At 40.2% G+C, this 22,795-nt stretch overlaps 1 protein-coding gene across 3 annotated transcripts in view; it reads left to right on the forward strand.

Moving 5' to 3' along the window:
- The window catches only part of MGAM (maltase-glucoamylase), a 129,821-nt gene that overhangs the window by 17,563 nt on the left and 89,463 nt on the right, over window positions 1-22,795 (forward strand). For all 3 annotated transcript variants that reach the window (XM_028846391.2, XM_077997574.1, XM_077997573.1), the window contains exons 4-19: window positions 1,883-2,003; window positions 3,670-3,779; window positions 4,283-4,434; window positions 4,959-5,130; window positions 7,809-7,908; window positions 9,919-10,031; window positions 10,413-10,538; window positions 12,971-13,102; window positions 13,250-13,366; window positions 14,271-14,384; window positions 15,905-15,989; window positions 17,330-17,447; window positions 17,741-17,912; window positions 19,235-19,351; window positions 19,891-20,045; window positions 21,588-21,672. In XM_028846391.2, coding sequence (XP_028702224.2) covers window positions 1,883-2,003; window positions 3,670-3,779; window positions 4,283-4,434; window positions 4,959-5,130; window positions 7,809-7,908; window positions 9,919-10,031; window positions 10,413-10,538; window positions 12,971-13,102; window positions 13,250-13,366; window positions 14,271-14,384; window positions 15,905-15,989; window positions 17,330-17,447; window positions 17,741-17,912; window positions 19,235-19,351; window positions 19,891-20,045; window positions 21,588-21,672 — 1,989 coding nt within the window. The remainder of the gene's footprint in view (window positions 1-1,882; window positions 2,004-3,669; window positions 3,780-4,282; window positions 4,435-4,958; window positions 5,131-7,808; window positions 7,909-9,918; window positions 10,032-10,412; window positions 10,539-12,970; window positions 13,103-13,249; window positions 13,367-14,270; window positions 14,385-15,904; window positions 15,990-17,329; window positions 17,448-17,740; window positions 17,913-19,234; window positions 19,352-19,890; window positions 20,046-21,587; window positions 21,673-22,795) is intronic.

Raw genomic sequence — 22,795 nt, forward strand, 5'->3', positions numbered from 1 at the left:
CTTTGTGTGCCCTAATTCTATGCATGCCATCATTTTCCATAGTTTCTTTCTAAAATCTATTTTCCTAGGTTTTATATACTTTGTTTTCTCTTATTATGTGGGTCTTGCTCCATGTCTCTTCCCACTTCTTGCAATGACTCAGCTCTACTGTGGAAGCTGGCGTTTTTGACTTGGCCAACAAAGACTGTTTGCATTCCTTGCTCTTTTGGCCACTCTGATCTTTGTCCTTTCCAGTTTAATGGGAAAATTATTAAACTCCAGGCTGTATACAAAAACTGTTATGCTTAACACCCTCCCTTTCAACACTTTTTTCTTTTTATGCTGAGGTTTCATCTGAGTGGGTTTTACAAGAACAAAGACAAAACTGTGGATCGAGGTTGAGTTCACAGTGGAACCTGATCTTACAGCAGTATAAACCACGTATGGACATCATTGTTTATCCCTCATATTGGCTATTAGTGTAAAAAATAGCATTTGATTAAATTTCATTTTTCGTATAACTAAGCAAAACATTTTTTCTTACCATTTGCAAGGCTGTATTCTCCTGAAAGTGTGCTTAGAGATACTCAACCCAGAGTATAGAAAAAAAAGAAATGGATAGTAAGAGAACTAAGTTATGTTCTTGCCTTTTCAATAGCTGAGTAACCTCTGGCAGGTCACTGTACCTTGGAGAAGCTTTACCATTCTGGGCCAAAGGTAATTCATCTGTAAAATGATCTGGCAGGAGGTATTAGTTATCTATTGCTGTGTAATAAACTATACCAAAATTTAATGGCCTAATATGACAAATATTTACTCACAGCTTCTGTAGTCAGACATCTGACCGTGGCTTAGCTAGGTGCCTCTGGCTCAGTGTCTCTTGGAAGGCTGTAGTCAAGGTGTCTTCCAGGACTATGGGATGATTGTTTTCAAGCTCACTCATGCAGTTGTTGGCAGGATTCAGCTCTTCAGGTGTTGTTGGACTGAGAACCTCAGTTCCTTGTGGGCTGCTAGCTGGAGACCTCCCTCAGTTCCTTGCCATGTGAGCCCTTCCACAGTATGACAACTTGCCTCTTCCAGAACGAGGACTCCAACAGTGAAAGTGAAAGAGAGCAAGCAAGACGGAAGCTTCAATCTTTCTGTGATCTAATCTTGAAAGCAACATCGTGTTATTTTCTCTGGTTTCTATTACTTGCAAATCACTTGATTCAGTGTGCGCTCAAGAGGAGAGACTTCTTTGTTCTTTTTTGTGTTTAACCTGGTTGCTTCTCCCAAATTAGTTGGTGTGAGAAAGAAACTATTTTCATTTTGGCCTCCACTTGATTCAGTCATTAATTATGTTAGAAGGCACATACCTTTCTTAAGTAAGAATCTATTTGGGTGTCAAGAAGGACTACTTTCTGCCTCTGGAGGAGTTGAGGGACTGTATACATGTCATATATCTCACATATGTATAATCCACATGAATGTAAGGCATATATTTAAAAGTCAAAACAACATCAGTTTGATTTGAAAGCTTCAGAATAGAATTGATTGCAAAGTCTTATTTTTAAAAGTCAAAGCAAATATAAATGAAGCTCCATTTGTAATTTTGGATTACTGGTGATATAATTATATTATTGTTTAGACTCTTTAAATATGTTTGTGAGTTTTTTTGTGATAAAAGATACAAAATGCATTTTGCTTCCCATACTGTTACATAGGAAGGACACTGGTCAGAAAAATTGGTTATAGGTAGAAGCTCTGCCATTTCTTGGTATATGGCACAATTTATCTAAATATCAGTTGCCTTATTTGTAAATGAAGTTCTTGATACCATAGTCTTAGATTAGATGTTTTATGCTTTATAAATGATTGTGTTCTACGACTAAATGGAGCTTCTTTGACTAACCTGTTGTTTCAGGCCACATGTGACCAACGTGGCTGTTGCTGGAATCCCCAGGGAGCTGTAAGTGTTCCCTGGTGCTACTATTCCAAGAATCATAGCTACCACATGGAGGGCGACCTTGTAAACACAAATGCAGGTAAGCCATAGTCTGCCACGATGCAGGAGGTCCAGACCCTCTGGAGGATGACTCTGTGTCCCCCAGAGGAGAGCTGGCGCAGCCTGCAGAGTTCTGCTCTGTGGGACCACATAACCACATGTGACAGAAGGTAGGCACTGCTCTTAATCAAGGACTAGAATCTATTTGGGCACCAAGGAAGAATTATTCTCTGCCTTGGGAGTTGAGGGGCCATGTCCTCTTTCCAGCTTCCCCATTATGGACCTTCATGACTGTGCAATAATCATTGATCATTTTTGTTTTCAAGTTTATCCCTTTTAAAGTGGGGGATTTGAAATCACTAACCTCTCAGACTACTTCTAACTCTAATTTTGTGCTATTTTTATGAAATGAAAATAATTCCAATTTTATAAACATGTTGTGAAAGTCAATATAAGTGTTCATGGAGTGAGTAGCCCCTCTTCTTCCTCTTACTCTAAAATGCAGAGCATAGGCTGGGCACAGTGACTCACACCTGTAATCCCAGCACTTTGGGAGGCCGAGATGGATGGATCATGTGAGGGCAGGAGTTTGAGACCAGCCTGGCCAACACGGCAAAACCCCATCTCTACTAAAAATACAAAAATTAGCAGGGTGTAGTGGCATGCGCCTGTAGTCCTGGCTACTCAGGAGGCTGAGGCAGGAGAATCGCTTGAACCCAGGAGGCAGAGGTTGCAGTGACCTGAGATCGTGACACTGCACTCCAGCCTGGGTGACAGAGCTAGACTCCATCCAGCCACACCCCACCCCCAAAAAATGCAGAACGTAATGATGACCATTTTAGGGGATAGCAGAAGGTGACGCTTTAGGGAGGCTCTCAGTAGAAAGGAAGAGGCATGTTCCCCTTTCAGATGCTCTGGGCCTGATGGACTGTTCCAATAAGGTCTCAGCTTTCACCTGGTTTACCGTTTAATTAGGGAGATGGCATCAATGGATATAATCACCTATAATGCAATATGAAAATGACTGAGAAGGAATTGTGTATATGTATGTCAATTCTGAGAATGTAAAGGGAATCTGATTAACACCAAATGACTGATGGGCTTGTGGTATGAGTGTTAGGCTTATTGGGGGAGGTTTTCAATCAGATTTTATAGAAGAGAGACAGATTTTTATATAATGTAATGGTGATATCTAGCGCCATAATCTGCCAAAGATAGTATGTGCATATGATGGGGTATATGTCTGTCTTTTCCCTTCTTTTGAGAAATAAAGGCTTTTCATCAATCCCTTTGACATGTATCCCAATCTTTTTCTTTTTTTTTTTTTTTTTTGAGACGGAGTCTCACTCTGTTGTGTGGGCTAGAGTGCAGTGGCGTGATCTCGGCTCACTGCAATCTCTGCCTCCCGGGTTGAAGCAATTCTCCTGCCTCAGCCTCCGGAGTAGCTGGGATTACAGGCATGCACCACCATTCCCGGCTAATTTTTGCATTTTTAGTAAAGACGGGGTTTCACCATGTTGGTCAGGCTGGTCTCGAACTCCTGACCTGGTGATCTACCCGCCTCGGCCTCCCAAAGTGCTGGGTTTACAGGTGTGAGCCACCACATCCAGCCCCATGTATCCTAATTTTTGTGTAGGTATTATTTGAGAATTTGCAGAGTCAACTATGAAAACCTTTTTTTTTTTTTTTTTTTCCTCCTGTGTTAGGATTCACAGCCCGGTTGAAAAATCTGCCTTCTTCACCCGTGTTCGGAAGCAATGTTGACAATGTTCTTCTCACAGCAGAATATCAGACATCTAATCGTTTCCACTTTAAGGTTGTAATTTGTTTATTTTTTTAAAGTTTTTTTTTGAGAGACTTTTGTTCCCTATCCGGTGACTGCAGTTACTACAAAATAGAAAAATTTGCTACTGGAGGTATTTTTCTCTACTGTCATTATTAATTGGCACCTGTATGTTAAAGACATATGCAGAATAGTCTTCATTTAGTGTGATAGCTTCCTGAATATGTATTACAGTTTACTAGTGAGTTTGGCTTTCATTTATTTACTCTAGATAACATGTGGAATGTGGTAGGAAGATAAAATAAGGGAGATCACAGCTTTCAATCCATCTTTGCAGATGTGCTGTGTATGTCTCTACCTAAAGACTAACTTATGCCCAAAGGTGAACCCTTTGAATTTGGTAACATAATGAGTACATCTACCTTAGATATGAGGTCAGTTTGATCAGTACCTGATTCCAGTATCGTAAGTAGGGATATTGGGAAGCTCTGACAAGTTTTTATTTTGGCTTTCCTTCTATTTCTATCTCTGCACAGTTGACCGACCAAACTAGTAGCAGGTTTGAAGTACCCCACGAACATGTGCAGTCCTTCAGTGGAAATGCTGCTGCTTCTTTGACCTACCGAGTTGAAATCTCCAGAGAGCCATTTAGCATCAAAGTGACCAGAAGAAGCAACAATCGTGTTTTGTAAGTTTTGGAAACCTATCGAAGGATCAGAGTAAGAAGGTTACAGGGAGGTCTGTAAGCATGGAGAAGGGGGTGTTTCAACCATATTCCTGAAGGTTGTGAGACAATTATTACTGACCAGACCCTTTACCTTCTAAAGTATATATTGTTTTCTGACTTTCTTTCTCTTTCTTCTGTTTGCACAATCATTTTTTTTCTCTTTAGTTTTCCCTTTATTTCCCTCCATCTATAATATATAATCAGCTGTCCACCAGTAAATATTTACTGAACATCTCCTATTGTAAGTATAGTGTTCTGGTCATGTGGTAGGCTGTCTGGTCTGGGAGTAAGAAATTTGCACATGGTCCCTTTCTTCAAGGAGTCCTAATCTTTTGTTGTCCATAGAAAAATGTCACAGGATGGCAAATGGGACTGAATGAATGGGGGCTATTGAGTCATTGAGATATAAAGGATGCTTTTCCAAGCACTTACATTCTCTCCACACCGCTTGCTCACCCATCCTTCTGTTCTCCACCTGTGTCTAGGTTTGACTCAAGCATTGGGCCCCTCCTGTTTGCCAACCAGTTCTTGCAGCTTTCCACCCGACTGCCTAGTGCTAATGTGTATGGCCTGGGAGAGCATGTGCACCAGCAGTACCGGCATGATATGAATTGGAAGACCTGGCCCATATTTAACAGGGACACAACTCCCAATGGAGTAAGCTTTCAGATGGGTCCCTTTCCACTGAATATCATAGTCTCATTCTTGAAGGTCACCTCTAGTATTACAGTGTAGTGTTTAAGAGTAAGAGTCTAGAGTGAGAATACCTGGCTTTGAATTCTAGTCTTGCTACTCACCAGTTACATGGTTCTGGGTGTTACTTACCTCTCTGTCTTCAGTTTCTTATCTATAAAATGGAAGTAATGTCTCAATAGGGTAGTGGTGGGGATTAAATGAACTGATACATGTAAAGTATCTAGAAGAATGGCTGCCAGAAGGAAAGTGCTCAGTAAATGCCAACTCCTTCATGTATTTCCTAACCAGATATGGAGAAGATCTTATTAATATCTGTACTCTGAACAACAGTTGATTGTGATCACCATACTTTTAGGTTCTCCTTTAATCACCGACTTACCAGGTTTATCAAAATAGGATAAAGTCTCAGCTAAAACAATCATTTTTTGTATGAAGAATGATTGTGGTAGTGAAAGAATAGACAGAGTTTTATTGTTATTGTTTTATTTTATTTCTACTTTTGTTTGTTTTGACTGCTAAAATTTGAAATAATATTGTTTTTTGGATTTGGCAATACTCTATTGTTCAGGGCCTTTCTTTTTCTTTTCTTCTCTCTTTTGTTGAGATGGGGTCTCACTGTTGCCCAGGCTGAAGTGCAGTGGCGCAACCATGACTCACTTTAGCCTCAACCTCCCTGGGCTCAGGTGACCCTCCCACCTCAGTGTCTGGAGTAGCTGAGACTAAAGGTGTGTGTCACCATGCCTGGCTAATTTTTTTTGTATTTTTTTGTAGAGACTGGTTTTTCCATTTTATTCAAGCTGATCTCAAACTCCTGGACTCAAGCAATCCTCTGGCCTTGGTCTCCCCTAAGTGCTGGGATTACAAATGTGAGCCACTGTGCCCGGCTGGGCTTTCTTGACTAAGCAGAATTAATGGATGGATGAAAGGAGATTACAGCAATAATTTGTTAGTCAACAATTTATATATATATACACACACACACATATATATGTATATATATGTATATATACACACACATATATATGTGTGTGTGTGTATATATATAGATATATATATATTTATTTAGCCATAGAGTCTAGAAAATATAATAATTTCTTGTTAGACAAAACCGAGGTCCAGAGAAGCCAAATTAATAGCTCAAGACAAAAGAGTTTGTAAGAACAAGAATGGCCTGACCCTGGGAGGCGGAGCTTGCAGTAAGCCGAGATCACACCACTCCTCTCCAGCCTGGGGGACAGAGTGAGACTCCATCTCAAAAAAAAAAAAAAAAAAAAAAAGAAAAAGAAAAGGAAAAAAAAAGAGTTTGTAAGAACAGAGGAAGAATCTAATCCCTTCTCTGTGTAGTTTTAAGCTCAGGCTCTGTACTGTACATATGCCTATCAGAAAAGTAGAAAAGCTGTTGAGTCAGAGCAACTTAACCTAGGAATAGTTGGTGACAATCGTTTCATTAAGGAGCCTCAGATTCTTGCTACTCAAAGTGTGTATGTAGCAGGGGAACCACCATGTGAGAGAGGTGGGCTTTCAGCCCCTTCTTCCGTCTATTGAATTAAAATCTGCATGTAGGGCCAGGAGTAGTGGCTCATGCCTGTAATCCCAACACTTTGGGAGGCCGAGGCAGTTGGATCATTTGAGGTCAGGGGTTCAAGATCAACCTGGTGAAACCCCATCTCTACTAAAAATGCAAAAAAACTAGCCGCGCATGGTGGCAGGTGCTTGTAGTCCCAGCTACTCAGGAGGCTGAGGCAGGAGAATGGTGTGAACCCGGGAGGTGGAGCTTGCAGTGAGCTGAGATCGTGCCACTGCACTCCAGCCTGGGCAACAAAGCGAGACTCCGTCTCAAAAAAAAAAAAAACAAAAACAAAATTAGCCAGGTGGTAGTGGTATGCACCTGTAATCCTAGCTACTCAGGAGGCTGAGGCAGGAGAATTGCTTGAGCCTGGGAGGTGGAGGTTGCGGTGAGCCAAGATCATGCCAGTGCACTCCAGTCTGGGCAACAGAGTGAGACCCTGTCTGAAAAAAAAAAAAAAATCTGCATTTAGGTGCCCATGTAATTTGTGGATACACCAAATTTTGAGAAACACTTTTCCAGAGCAATAGTTATCAAATGTGACTACATGTTGGAGTTATCTGGGGAAATTAAAAAATAACAGCTATGTCTGCTTCTATCTCCAGGGATTCTGTTTTAATTGGTCTGGCATGCAGTCTAGGTTGAGAACTCCTGTTCTGGAGTCTCGAAGACAAGCCTAGACTAGAGCTCCATCTAGCTACCTGATTCATATTAAGGCATATTGATGGAGCTTTTGCTGATGAGGTTAAGTCAGGTTAAGACAGGCCTCTGAGAGGGCAGCTTTTTTGAATTACGTTTTAAAAATTCCTATCCTCTTACCTTGTAAAAAACATCACAGCCTTCACATTCCTTCTGGATGAATGATCATAGCTGGCTCATTCTGTAAGAAAACACGAGTTCACTTGGTCAACATCAACTAGATATAGACCCCATCTTTTAAAAATGTGTCTTGATGACCATGAATTTCCTGTCAATTCGTTGCATGATTAGGACTGATTTCCTAAACCAACCGCACAGCGTGGTGCTGAGACTTCTTGGTTGTAAATTTTGGTTTTTAATTATCTTTCTGCAGAACGGAACTAATTTGTATGGTGCGCAGACATTCTTCCTGTGTCTTGAAGATGCTAGTGGATTGTCCTTTGGGGTGTTTCTGATGAACAGCAATGCCATGGGTAAAGGACTATTCATGGAAAAAACAAGCGCAAGAGTGATTTTCAGTCCCTTTCTTACAGCACTATGATAAAAGGAATGGATCCCTTTAAGAGTGACTGAGACATAGTGTAGGGAGGGCCATATAGATTATCTAATTGTGCTATCCCTACTTCATTACCTGTTGATCTATGGTAGCCATGAGTAGGGGATTTTCTCCTAGCTTATGATTTTCCTGAATCTGGTGGCCTCTGTTGGAATATTTTCTGTTATCAAGTTGAGGGAGCTAACCCTTCCCTATAATTTACTCTGAGATAGTTTCCACCAATGTGTTCTTCTCCGTCCTCAGCCTTTTCGTCAGTAGATCCCAGTGGCAATGAATTGCCACAGGGGAAGAGAAGATGTATCAGAAGCTGCCAGGATTGATGGTGGACATAGGGTATTGATCGATACCTCTTCTCAATTGAGAGTCATTGATTCAATCAGTGCTCCTCAAAGTGTGGTCCCTGACTGGGTCACAGATTGTTTCAGGTTTATAGTAAGATGAGTATAGAAATGGCGAGTAAGCAGTGCTGTAGCCTCCACATGCACACATGAACCTTTTTCTAGTAATTCATTTTCATGTTGTTTTATGAAAATATCAGCTTGCAGTGAAATGGAAATTAAACAAAATAAAGATCTGATTCTCCAACACAGATATCTGAGAAACACTCTAAATGATCTAAAATGGACATCTAAGATGGACATCTAAGAGATAGAATGGACATCTAAAATGGACATCTAAGAGATGAATCTGAGATGATTCTAATAGAATCTTAGATGATCCTAAGGTATTTGAAATGCCAAACAACCTAAGAATAGACTGAGATAATATAATACAAGGACTGTACAGTTTTAGCTAGGTGAAAGGAACCAGAAAATAAGATGAGTCAGACTTAGTGGGCAAGGCCACAAGATCCTAGATACTCTGTATGAGTTGTTCCTATGACCAGAGAGTACATTGCAATATTTCTTGAGGCATTTTATTCCTGGATACAAATCAGTGTAATGACACAACTTTTGAGAATGGTGATTGGCACATAGAGGGATTTTGAATTTATGGCACAATTTCTGACTTTTTTTTTTTTGGTTTGGCTTTTGTTTGATGTGAGATTTACTGAGGATAGTTATGTCCATGTCTAGTTGAATTATATTCTCACAATAATGATGGGGTATGTGGTGGGACATGTTCTGTGTTTGTGAAAGTCAGAAAGGAAAAGCTTTTCCTCTAACCTCTTAGGGTTAATTCTTGGGAGCCTGCAAATTAAACTGGCAAAAAGGTAGACTAGCAATAGAAAAGAAAGAATTTATTTACACATGTAATGCGTATACACACAGGAGTTCTCAGTGATGAGTAACTCAAAGCAGAGATTAGAACTTGGGGCTTCTATACCATCTTAATTGATAGGTGAAAGGGAAGGAGGAAAGACGCTTAGGAGAGAACAAATGACGTTTTGGAAAGATAAATGGGCCCTTAGAAGATAGGTGGGAGGATGAGACAGTCTTGTGACACCGTCTGTCTGAGAATGGTGCCTGTTGTCTCAGAAAAGATTAGAGGTACTCCTTGGCGCAGATTTATGACAATTGCTTTTTATTGAGTTTTTTTGGGAGGCTATGCTTTTAGGCACATCAGGGATTTCAGTAACTTAAATGCCTTCAGTCCAAAATAATTTTTTTTATGTCACAGTGGCTTATTCTGGACCCCTTCATGAGCCTGGCTGCTTTTTCCCCAGAGCCTGGGGCCTGGCACAAGGCACTAAGACACTCCAGTCAGTATTATTAAAATCTGTCGCAGAAAAAATGCCTTGGCTGCCATGTGCTGTGAGGGTGGACTTGGATGGTCAGGGTTTGTCCCTTGGTATTCAAGATGTGAGACACTAGGGTCACTTTGTTCATGTTCACATGGTTAGTGATCCTGCGTTATTTTAAAACTTGGTAGTTACTATTCAGTCATCAATTCTGATTTGTATTTTCTTCATTTTTAACCTTTCAAGAGGTTGTCCTTCAGCCTGCGCCAGCCATCACTTACCGCACCACTGGGGGCATTCTCGACTTCTATGTGTTCTTGGGAAACACTCCAGAGCAAGTTGTTCAAGAATATCTAGAGGTAAACTTAGGGTGTCAAGATTGTGACTGAGGAAATCTTAAACAGCAAATATTTTATAAAAGTAAATTTCATGTGCAAGTGTGACCCACAAAATCTGCTGTTACAAATTTCAGATATTAAAGAACAGATTTCATATATGCAATGGAAACTTGCTGTATAGCATTTTTATGTTATAAGAAGGGGAGAGAATATACAGATGCCCCAAACATGGCCCTACCCTCAAACATTTATGAAGGGTTGGAAAAATAGACTAACATTCTAACATGAATGAATCAGTGCGTTGGGAAATGGACTATGTTTGGTGCTCTGAAAGCAATGCTTCAAAAACTTTTTATTAAAAACAGAGTATTTGCTAATTTTCACTTCACATATTTCTTTCAGCTTATTGGGCGGCCAGCCCTTCCCTCCTACTGGGCACTTGGATTTCACCTTAGTCGTTATGAATATGGAACCTTAGACAACATGAGAGAAGTCGTGGAGAGAAATCGCGCAGCACAGCTCCCTTATGTAAGCAAGGTTTTCAATAGTTCTCCAAAAGTAAAGAAATTCCCTTGAAGAAAAAGAACAACTGTTTATATTTTCTCTCCCTGAGTTTGATTGATTTATTTATTTGGTAATGAAAGGAATTTTAGATACTCAGAATACTAGACTTTTTTTTGTTGGACCAATCATTTTTTGAAGGAACCATAGTTCTTTATAGTATGAAATAGACTAGGAGACCACAATTATGTGTTGGGAGGTAATCTGTTTTTGTCTCTATTTTTCTTATCGTGTATTTTATTAGTAAACATTTTTTGTGCTTACTGTATTGACTACATTTTACAGGTGTTTTTATTTGAGTTTTCAAGGCATTTGTCTCTTCAGCTTGAATTGTAGCATTTTAATGCTTCTCAGTAGGGATTTTCTTGCCTTACACGTGTTCTTGGTTTGTTTTGACTCAAAAGTGTCATGGCAGGAACTTACCATAAAAGTTGTATCATAATTTCAGAAATTCCTCTAAGATTCTGGCATAAGGTTTAATGTCTAAATTCTTAGTTTCTTAGGTTTAGTGTCAGGTCATGAATGATGCAGATTCCCAGTCTCCCTACCTATGTTTTAACAGATGTTTTAAAGAGGAATTGAGGAAGCGGAGTAGTTCTAGACCCCATGAATTTAGCTCAAAATAATTATATTACTGGAAGAACCATGAGCCATCTGGGCTAGCATCATTTTTTTTTTTCACAGTAAATTGAGGCTGTCAGGGGAAATAACATGATCAAGGCCGCATAGATAATTGATGACAGAACAAATACTGCATGACTACATGGATGTGAAAAATAATACAACAAGTTTCAGGTCCATGTGTTTTTACGTTGGTATTTTGATTACTATTAAATTGGGAATAAGCAGAATTTGCCTTTCTCTGTAGTGTGGTCATTTCACGATTGAAACCGAACTTCAGTAGACATTTTGTAATTTGGCAGAAAGAGAGTTCATAAATATGAAGTGTAAAAGAAAGTGCTTAACGGAATTGAGATTCAAAAAGCCTAGGAACACTGAGGAGATGGGGGAAGCAGAAAGTCAGGGCAGATGAAGATGTTTGGGTCAATGAATCCACTCTGAGCCTTGATGCAGGTCCCACTACTCATTCTCCAGCACAACATGGCTTTATACATGTGGGGGAGCTGAGGCAGGCAGATCATGAGGTGAGGAGTTCAAGCCCAGCCTGGCCAACACAGTGAAACCCCGTCTCTTCTAAAAATACAAAAAAAAAAAAAAAAAAAAGATTAGCTGGGCATGGTGGCAGGCACCTGTAATCCTAGCTATTTGGGAAGCTGAGACATGAGAATCACTTGAACCCAGGAGGTGGAGGTTGCAGTAAGCCGATATCGTGCCACTGTACTCCAGCCTGGGCGACAGAGCTGGACTCAGTCTTGAGGAAAAACAAACAAACAAACAAAAAACCCCCACAAAACTCCATTTAAGATTAGAAATCTCATTTAATATTAGAAAACCAGAGGAACTAGTTTTCAAGTCCAGATCTCTAACATCATAGTGGCCATCTCTCTTTTTATGCCATTTTCCTTACATGTAGATAGACATTTTCTTTTTAAGCGATCCAGGAAATGAAAGAATTGGACTATTACTGCTGCCTAGTGGTGTGAGATGTGAAAGGGAGTATTTAGACAGGGAATTGAACACTATTACCTGAGTTCAGTATACATGTTAAAATCTGTCACTTTAAGTGAACAAAAAGGTATAGTATGGACATGTAATAAAATCCTTTTGTACTTTGAATGGCTAACTTTGAATGTACCTGTGATATTGGGTACTATTGGGTGTGAAATTTAACAAGAGATACAAAGGGAAAAGCTCAGTAGTCTCTAGAATAATCTTCTTCTCTCCCCTGCTCTATGCCCTTGGAGACAAACCTAGGTTGCAGAGAAGGGTACATTTTATTCTGGGCTTCACTATGTTTATACAGGTAAAGTTGGGATAGCATAAACAGCAAAGATGTGGGGTAGAAGTGAAGTAACAAAATAAAACGTGGGGTAATAAAATGAGGGAGATGTGGGAGACAATCTCTTCCCTTCTTTATCTTGTGAATAAGGTGAAATTTAGGTCATTTCTTAGGTGGATATGTCTGATCGTCTTAGGGGTTTGTCATAATTGGTGTTGTTTGCTTGATTGGTTTTTAATGCCAGAGTGCCAGGCAAGGATAGGATGGTGCAGTTAACCTGATGGCAGGGATGAGGCCAAGCCCTAGAGAACCAACCGGTCATGTGTTTTTGAAATCACCATTGGAAAAGAGGCACTCAGGTTCCAGGAACTGATTAAGAACTCTGTTTAGAGCCCAGAACAGAGTTGTTGTTTATCCTGAATAATCACAGTGAAAATTTGATTTCGTTTTACCATGGAAATTCCTAGGCGCTAATTGTGGACTTTATATATTCTTTCAGGATGTTCAGCATGCTGATATTGATTATATGGATGAGAGAAGGGACTTCACTTATGATCCAGTGAATTTTAAAGGCTTCCCTGAATTTGTCAATGACTTACACAAAAATGGACAGAAGCTTGTCATCATTGTGGTACGTACTGCCCTCTTTCCTCCAAATTAGGCATTTGCTCCTCCGTTTCATACACCCATCTCCTTTGCTTTCTCCCCAAGTTCCCAGTCTCCTTTCAGTGCCTCCAGCTTCCAGCTGGTTTCTTCATTGTATTCTTCCTCTTTTTAGGATCCAGCCATCTCCAACAACTCTTCCTCAAGTAAACCCTATGGCCCATATGACAGGGGTTCAGATATGAAGATATGGGTGAATAGTTCAGATGGAGTGACTCCACTCATTGGGGAGGTAACTTAATGGGAAGGCTGGAGGCTGGTAGAGGGGCTGCATAGGGGTGTGTGAATGTGTGTGTGTTTGTGCATGTAATTGTTTTATTGTACCTTTTCAGTATATTTATATATTCTGGGAATAAATTCTCCTCTGCCCTTTCGTGCCCAAGTGCATGCCGGCCATCCTAGATTTTTGATTCCTTTCACAGCCAAGTCCCTTTAAACAACAGCTCACACACTGAGTGTCCACTTTCTCACCTCCCACACACTCTGCAGCTGACTGTGGTCTCCTTTCTTCCCCCATCACTTCCCTGACACTGCTCTGGCAAAAAACACCCATTACTTTCTCATTGGTAAGTCCAGCGGAACTGTTTCATGCCTCTTCTTACTCAATTTTCCTGCAGTATTTGACAAGTGTACCCACTTCTTTCTCAAATGTTTGTTTGTCCTTGTTTTTTCAGGAAGGTGTCATCTGCTTGTTCACTTCTAAGGTCTCTGATGACCTTTTCAGAGTGTAGGGTCTGGGGGAAATTGGACAGGAAAGAAAGAGAAAAGTGAATGATGTTAGAATCCACAGTTTATAATGGACTAGCTGAAATTTACACAGTGCTCTTCCCCCATTTACTATTCCCAGAATTAAGAACAAAAAAAGTGTAGAGAGTTAAAGATGACTAAGTTAGACAATGCCTTTATCCACAAATTTATTCATTAACGACTTAAACATTTTTTGAAATGCATTTTCTTCAAGTGACCCTGGCATTTATTTTAAATATTCTGAGCACTGCACCTTCCTAACTAAATAGGATGTGTTCCTGGGTACCTCGGTTGCTGTGATCATGTTAGGAATTTCTTTGCAAAGAACTTTATTTTATTCTGTATTTGTTTAATTTACTCTTATCAGTGTTTTTCTTTTTCTCCTGAAGGTCTGGCCTGGACAAACTGTGTTTCCTGATTATACCAATCCCAACTGTGCTGTTTGGTGGACAAAGGAATTTGAACTTTTTCATAATCAAGTGGAGTTTGATGGAATCTGGATTGTGAGTTGTTTACACTTGGATTATTGGGTGACAAATATTCAGATTGTGTGTATCTATATCTGTATCTTTGAGTCACGGAGCATAGGGAGAGGAGGAGGAGGAGAAGAAAGGAAGTATATAAATCATTCTCAATATTCACTATCTTTCTATTCAAATAATCTCACTAAAACACATAGCTTAGAATAAAAATCAAAATGTTAGAGCTGAAAGGAAACTCAGGAATTTTTTCCCAAGTCTAGCTCTTTTTTTTCCTTTCTTTCTTTCCTTCTTTCCTTCTTGCTTGCTTGCTTGCTTTCTGTCTCTCTCTCTCTCTCTCCTTCCTTCTTTCTTTTCTTTTCTTTTCTTTTCTTTTCTTTTCTTTTCTTTTCTTTTCTTTTCTTTTCTTTTCTTTTCTTTCTTTCTCTCTTTCTCTCTTTCTCTCTTTCTTCCTTTCCTTTCCTCAAAGGAATGAGCTGAACTCAGAACAGGTCATGTACTCCTTACCTTGTTGCAAAGTATACAAATTGTTCAACTGCTAGTTCAAGACTCTTCCATTTGGACATGTTGAACAAATTGATCAGAGCCAAAGCACTCAGGTGCTTGAACAAACTATGCCTGTGGTAAAGAAAAATGTCTCGGCCGGCGCGGTGGCTCAAGCCTGTAATCCCAGCACTTTGGGAGGCCGAGATGCGCGGATCACGAGGTCAGGAGATTGAGACCATCCTGGCTAACCCGGTGAAACCCCGTCTCTACTAAAAAATACAAAAAACTAGCCGGGCGAGGTGGTGGACACCTGTAGTCCTATCTGCTCAGGAGGCTGAGGCAGGAGAATGGCGTAAACCCGGGAGGCAGAGCTTGAAGTGAGCTGAGATCCGGCCACTGCACTCCAGCCTGGGCGACAGAGCGAGACTCCATCTCAAAAAAAAAAAAAAAAAAAAAAAAAGACAAATGTGTCATATGATGTCAGGTGAAAGAAAGTAACCCAGCCGAGGGTTAGCAAAATTTAGAGAGCTCCAGAGTTGAAACTTTTTCTTTTTCTAACAGAACTGTAGAAAATTCAAACAATACAGAGAGTTAAAAAGATAAAAGCAAAAATCCTCCGAAATTACAGCAACCAAAGACATTTATTATCGATATGTTAGAATGCATCTCTCTAGACCCTCATGTGCTCTCTCCCTCCTTTTCTCTCTGTGTATATATGTTTATATGTATTTTTATGTGTATGTATTTACAGTTCTATTTTGATATATGGAAAATGTATAAGTTGAAACATGTCATATAAATTGAAATTTTTTTCACCTGATATGTTTGGGAATTGTTCATTTTCAACAGTTATAGGCATATTATTTGAAGAAATATTAAGAACCTTCTTCATGAAGCCTTCAGTGGGTAGACAAGAACACCCACTCTATTCCATATATATAAATACTCCCTTAAAATATCTGTAATAATTTATCTGATTAATTAAAAAAAGACACCATCAGTACATCATAAGATAACATGTTACTTTTTCTTAATAGTTTTTGCTCTTCATCTTGCAGGATATGAATGAAATCTCCAACTTTGTTGATGGTTCGGTCTCAGGATGTTCCACAAACAACCTAAATAATCCCCCATTCACTCCCAGTAAGTCTTGGTGGTCAGCAGATTAAAGTAGCAATGTGTATTTCATATTATAAATTCATAAGGACAGATCCGAAAAATTTGACAAGGGAATTTGTTCATAAGTGTGCATAGAAAAAGAAAAATGTGGGTAAGGAAACACTAGGAAGGAAAATAAAAACATGCTATGCTTTCCTAAAAGAGGCACAAATTCAAAAGGGGCAATGTAATACTTCTACTTACAGTCAAAGCTATTGCTAGGGAAGATCTAGAGAGGATATGGTGTAGAGGCCAGAGGCTAGTGGTAAGTTTATGTCATTCTCAAATATACACCCGCAGGCCAGGGTTTACTAGAGAGGCACCAGGTAAACAGCCTTGGTCTTAAGGTGAGGGTCATGTCTGACATGTCCACAGTGTGAAGAACTGAGCCACAGGATGAAAAGACAGAACTGGTGACTTGGGAGGTCAAAGTCAGTGAAAGTGATGATACCCAGCTTTGACTGAACTTTGGACAACACTATCTCTTAGGGTGTGGCCTTGGAATCATAGGATCGGCCATAGTTTAAAGAATGCTGGAGGTTCAAGGACAAATTATATCTTGAGAAAGGAAAAAACTGCTAAGATGATAATAACTTATGAAGGCTTCAATATGGTGGGAAGAGAGGAAATTGGGGCAGGTAGGTTAGAATCAAATGCTAAGGGGCTTGGATAAGAGGCTAAACAGTTCATATTTTATTCTTTTGGTGTTAGAAGCTACTTGTCTTTTAGTAAGAGAGAAGCATGGTAGTCAGATGGTTTTGGAAATTTGAACCTGGTATTAATATATAGTGTGAACTAGAAATAGATACATGGGAGGTAAATAAGACATGACGAAGCTACTGCAATAGTTAAGGTCCACAGATAATGTGGATCTCAACCAGAGTGGTGCAGTGGGAGCAGAGAGGAACAGATGAATACAGGAGAGACTGGAAATCATTCTCTAAAATACATGATCAGGGGAGAGAAGGAGTCAGAAATTAATTTACACTTTCATTCAGCATTTCTATTCTTGGACCACTTAACTTAGCTCAGTTTGGAGAATTCAGATTGAACCTCAGGGCTGACTGAATCTTCTTGCTTCCGAGTGTCTGCCTCTAATCACATGAGAGCTTGGGTGGGAGGATGTGTGTGAGTCAGCAGAATTCGTTTATATGTCAGAGAAACTACTCCATGTGGATAGCGTTCTCATAGTGAGGGAGCAGTGTGACTGCAGGATGCCCACAAGAGTGTCTGCCTGGGGTGCTGTCATGTCGGATTGTGTGATAGTCAAGGAGCAGGAAATGTGCAACTTAGGCTGTCGCTGATTGATCCCGCTTTGGTTTCAGGAGTCCTGGATGGGTACCTGTTCTGCAAGACTCTCTGTATGGATGCAGTGCAGCACTGGGGCAAGCAGTATGACGTTCACAATCTGTATGGCTACTCCATGGCGGTTGCCACAGCAGAGTAAGACCACTGTGGCTACGACCTGCTAATTATTGAATATAAAGAATATATATATGTTTTTAATTCTTGGAGATTATGGGGCTAATGCATAAAATTTCTTAAGACAAAACAAAGCAAAACAAAACATATTTAATGATACAGAATGCTCCCCACAGGGACTCTAATTGTACCGAAAGAGAGTTGGAAGAGAGTGGGTTGTTCACTTTTAATGTCTTTGGTATTGTATCTGTATCCCCTGGACTGAGACAAGCTAAGATCTCACACTGGCTCCTTAAATCTCTCTCCCTTTCTAGAGCTGCCAAGACTGTGTTCCCTAATAACAGAAGCTTCATTCTGACCCGTTCTACCTTTGCGGGTTCTGGCAAGTTTGCAGCACATTGGTTAGGAGACAACACCGCCACCTGGGATGACCTGCGATGGTCCATCCCTGGCGTCCTTGAGTTCAACCTTTTCGGCATCCCAATGGTGAGTTGCTACCTCAAGCTCTCTTATGAACCTGAATTCCCAGGTAGCCTCATTCTAGAAAGTTTTCAAGCTGCAAAGCTCCCCTCTCCTGCCTGCCATGGCTGGGAATTTAATGTCTTGAGAGCATGTGTTTCATCCACATCAGCAGGGCTTTGATTCCATACCATTCTTTCCTGTACTGCCTTATGAAGACAGAAGGTGTAACTTTGATCTTTCTATTAAAGTATAACATGTGTAACATACTTTATACAGAAAAGTGTATGTATCCTTAAGAATACAGCTGATGAATTTCACCAACTGAACACTTCTGTGTATTTAGTGCCGAGATGAAGAAGTATAACATTGCCAGCACCCTACAGGCTTTGGCATTTTTTAGTTAAATCCAACATATTTATGAATTGAGCTCTTAGAATGTTCAAGGTCTTGAGCAGAGTAGGCATGGTGAGAGGGGAAGGAAAGCATAAATATAGTAAAGATGTACCTTCTCTTTGCCCTAAGGGTTTACAGTTTAGTAAGAGGAGACATATGTGTAAACAAATAATTATGACAAACTAGGGTAAAAAGACCAACAGGGACATATGAGTTAAATGTTACGGGAGATCCCGAGAAAGAGTTTTATCTGACAAAATTATGAGGGACAAAAGGAATCAAGGCAGGGAGTCAAGAGACACTTTATGGAAAAGATGACATTTGAGATTAACCTTGAAAGGTGAGTATTTTTTCATCTGACTAATGAGGGGGGAAGTTCATTTTAACACTGAGAAATAAAAGTGAGCACAAACAGTAGAAGGGGGATTATTTGATGTATCTATGAGGATTGCTGTGTGGGACTGGAATGAGAAATGATGCTAAAAAGATGGATTGGAACCAGGTTTTAAAGATCTAAAAGAATGAACAGCAAGGAAGTCCTGGAGATTTTTTAATAGGTGAGTGACATGGTCAGAGTTAGGCTTTAGAAAAATAATACTGACAGTGGTGAGGTCAAAATAATAATATCAGCAGTATTATTAGGTACTATACATCCAAAAGCTCTTGTATGTAAAGTGTATTACTTTCATTATCTCACTCATTTACTAAATATCTGTGTAGTAATTTAATACTCACTGACAAAATGAGGAAATTGAGGCACAGAAGGATTGAGTAACTTACTCAAAGTCATCCAGCATTCAAGAGTGGACACAGGCTATGACCGAACTTTGACTACCCTCCTAGCCTTCTCAGTAGGAAGTTTAAGCAAGGTTTAGTTGGGAGGTCCCTGGTGGAAAGCAAAGGAGGGTGGTGGAAGGAAGTGAGGTATACCTGTTGTCTGTGTGTCCTTCCAGGTGGGTGCTGACATATGTGGCTTTGCCTTGGATGCCCCTGAGGAGCTCTGTAGGCGGTGGATGCAGTTGGGCGCATTTTATCCATTTTCTAGAAATCACAATGGCCAAGGCTTCAAGGTAAGGCTCCTAGGAAATAGAGTCAGAATGAATTTGGTGTACATTAGGACTAGATCTGTCTGCATCCTTGCCAAGAGATCTGCTGAACCAACCTCTTACCTGGTCTTCACTTACTCTGATTTGCACCATCATGTGCAATTAACCAGAACCTGTGCTGTATCATCGAAATGTCCAATGGCCTCAGCCTGTTATTTACTGCTGCATTCAAGGAAATGGTGTGTCTGTAAAGGTCTTTCATCAAACTTCTGTACACTTTATTTACATTGTTTGCTTTTAAATAAGAAGCAAACAAGGAAATACTTCAAAATTGTTTAAATTGCAGCCTCCCAAGAGAGGAATCTTAAAGAATGAGGGAGGCAGGATGAATTGAAAACCCAAGGAGAGACCCTTACTTGGTACTGCTCAGAAGCGAGGTTTGCAACCTTGGCCTCTTTGTTCAGGAGGGAAATTCTTGGTTGTGATGAATGAGGTCTGGAATTCTCAGGTGCTTCTGATACCCTGCAGCCAAACCACAACTGCAAACTCCTATTTCCTCCCAGGACCAGGATCCTGCCTCCTTTGGAGCTGACTCCCTGCTGTTGAATTCCTCCAGGCACTACCTTAACATCCGCTATACTCTATTGCCCTACCTATACACCCTCTTCTTCCGTGCTCACAGCCGAGGGGACACGGTGGCCAGGCCCCTTTTGCATGAGTAAGTTCACCTAACCTCCTCTAATTTATTAATGCATCTGGAGTGACATTGACTATATCATCAAATATCGGAGTGAAAACTGAAACAATTCGGGCAGTTATTCATATCTATCTATATCTATATCTGTAATCTATCTATCTCTATTCATTTATGTATCTAACTGGAATACCTAGTTGGTATTTGTAAACCTCGCCTGTTCCATTTTGGTGAGAGAATTAGACTAAAAGTCATGGGACTATAGGTCTTTTCTTTGTTCTGTCGCTCACTAACTCACTCTATAGCTTAGGCAAATCATTTTTTCTTTAGTTTCTTCAGTCTTAATTCAAAGGATTTGAAGTCTTGACTGTGGTGGTCTTGTCTGTAATGCGCTATAATGCCAGAACTATGTTCAAGCTATAGGAATGAGCCTATAATATAAATACAAATGAGGCTATTATAAAGGATTTGTAGGATTTCAGAATTCTTATTTCTCAGGCAATGAACATCTCTAATTTAATTCTAAAACAAGGCACTTAAGAGCATTTTCTTGTCAAAATACAGTCAACTCCCTTATGTGGGTGACATATGAGGCCCTCAGGCACATATCAAGCTATCATATATTCATTACTTTGGGAAGTTTTTGTCTGTTCATGAAATTTCTTTTTAAAAGGCAGATATCCTGAAAGAGAAAAAAGTAAAATGTTAAATTATCTGGTATATTTTATGATCAGATCCAGTTTCTTGATCGTCAGCTGAAGTTATGAAATGTATTGATTATTTAACTTAATTTTTTAATTTTAAATTTTTGTGGGTATATAGAAGTTGCATATATTTATGGGGTATATGAAATGTTTTGACATAGGCATGCAATGTGAAATAAGAACATTATGGGAATGGGGTATCCATCCCCTCCAGCCTTTATCCTTTCAGTTATAAAGAATCCAAGTACACTCTTTAAGTTACTTTTAAATGTACAATTAAGTTATTATTGACTATAGTCACCCTATTTTGCTATCAAATGGTAGGTTTTACTCATTCTTTTTAACTATTTTTTTTTGTATCTGTTAACCATCTTGACCTCCCTCCCAGCCCTTCACTATCCTTCCCAGCCTCTGGTAACCATCCTTGTACTCTCTGTATCCATAAATTCTTGGTTTTTAGATCCCACAAATAGGTGAAAACATGTGATGTTTGTCTTTATATGCCTGGCTTATTTCATGTAACATAATGATCTCCAGTTCTATCCATGTTGATGCAGATATCTAGATCTCAACTTACTTTTTTTAAAAAGGAGGGATATGGAAAATAGAATTACAGCCTGAGACCTTCCTAGCATACATACTGGATAGAAACATCTGTTTATCCTGAGGGAAGAATAGGAGACATAAGCTGGGGAAGGGGAATCTGTCCTGGGGTGCAGAGGGGCTTGAGTAGGTGTCAGAATAATTTGGGAGGTTTGCCCGGGCAGGCGGCCTGTATGCTTTCAACAGGTTGTGAGTAGAACTGCGATAAATCTCATTGGCAGTGGCTCAAATCTCAGTGAACTGTCTCTCTGGTCTTCAGGTTCTATGAGGACAACAGCACTTGGGATGTGCACCAACAGTTCTTATGGGGGCCCGGCCTCCTCATCACTCCAGTTCTGGATGAAGTAAGTGTTCCCACAGAGATACACTAGGGATCTCCGCTTCTGTTCCTGCTGCCCTGCAAATTCCTCTCTCCTCCTTATTCCAAACTCATTTCTGACATCTGGGACTGAGTCAGCCTTGAAGAGAGTGTGCTAGATTTTGAGAAGCTAGACATCTGGTAATTACATATTTTTGTTTCTAGAATTTTTTTTCCCCTCGATCAAGTTCCCAACCGGTTTAGAAGCATCTACTGGAAACTCTAGATTTAAAAGTTATGTTAGGTTGTTCTTGCATTGCTATAAAGAAATTCCTGACACTGATTAATTTACAAAGAAAAGAGATTTCATTGTCTCACAGTTCTGAAAGTTTTACAAGAAGCATGATGCTGGTATCTGTGCAGCTTCTAGGGAGGCCTCAGGAAGCTTACAGTCATGGAGGAAGGTGAAGGGGAGCAGGGATGTCACATAGCAAAAGCAGGAACAAGAGAGAGAGTGGGGGGAGTTGCCATGCACTTTTTTTTTTTTTTTTTTTGAGATGGAGTCTCACTCTGTCGCCCAGGCTGGAATGCAGTGGCACAAGCTCAGCTCACTGCAACCTCCAACTCCCAGGTTCACGTGATTCTCCTGCCTCAGCCTCCCGAGAAGCTGGGATTACAGGCACCTGCCACCATGCTCGGCTAATTTTGTATTTTTGTAGAGATGGGGTTTCATGTTAGCCAGGCTGGTCTCAAACTGCCAACCTCAGATGATACACCTGCCTCGGCCTCCAAAGTGCTGAGATTACAAGCATGAGTCACTGCGCTCAGCTGCCGCACACTTTTAAACAACCAAATCTTATAAGAATTCACTCACTATCGCCAGGACAGAACCAAGGGAATGGTGTAAACCATTCATGAGAAATCAGCCCTCATGATCCGGTCACCTCCCTCCACACTCCACCTCCAACACTGGGGATTACATTTCAGCATGAGATTTGGGCAGAGACAAACATCCAAACTATATCAGGAGTGGTCCTATTTGTTTTTGGATTCTCATAGCAGATCCTGACTTGCTCCATGATGCAGAAACAGGATGGAGCAGTCCCAACACTCACTCTAAAGTCAGGCAGATCGGGATGTGATTGTTGTCTCTACCACTTTGAGCCTGT

The sequence above is a fragment of the Macaca mulatta genome, chromosome 3 (assembly GCF_049350105.2).
Source record: "Macaca mulatta isolate MMU2019108-1 chromosome 3, T2T-MMU8v2.0, whole genome shotgun sequence".
Taxonomy (NCBI): domain Eukaryota; kingdom Metazoa; phylum Chordata; class Mammalia; order Primates; family Cercopithecidae; genus Macaca; species Macaca mulatta.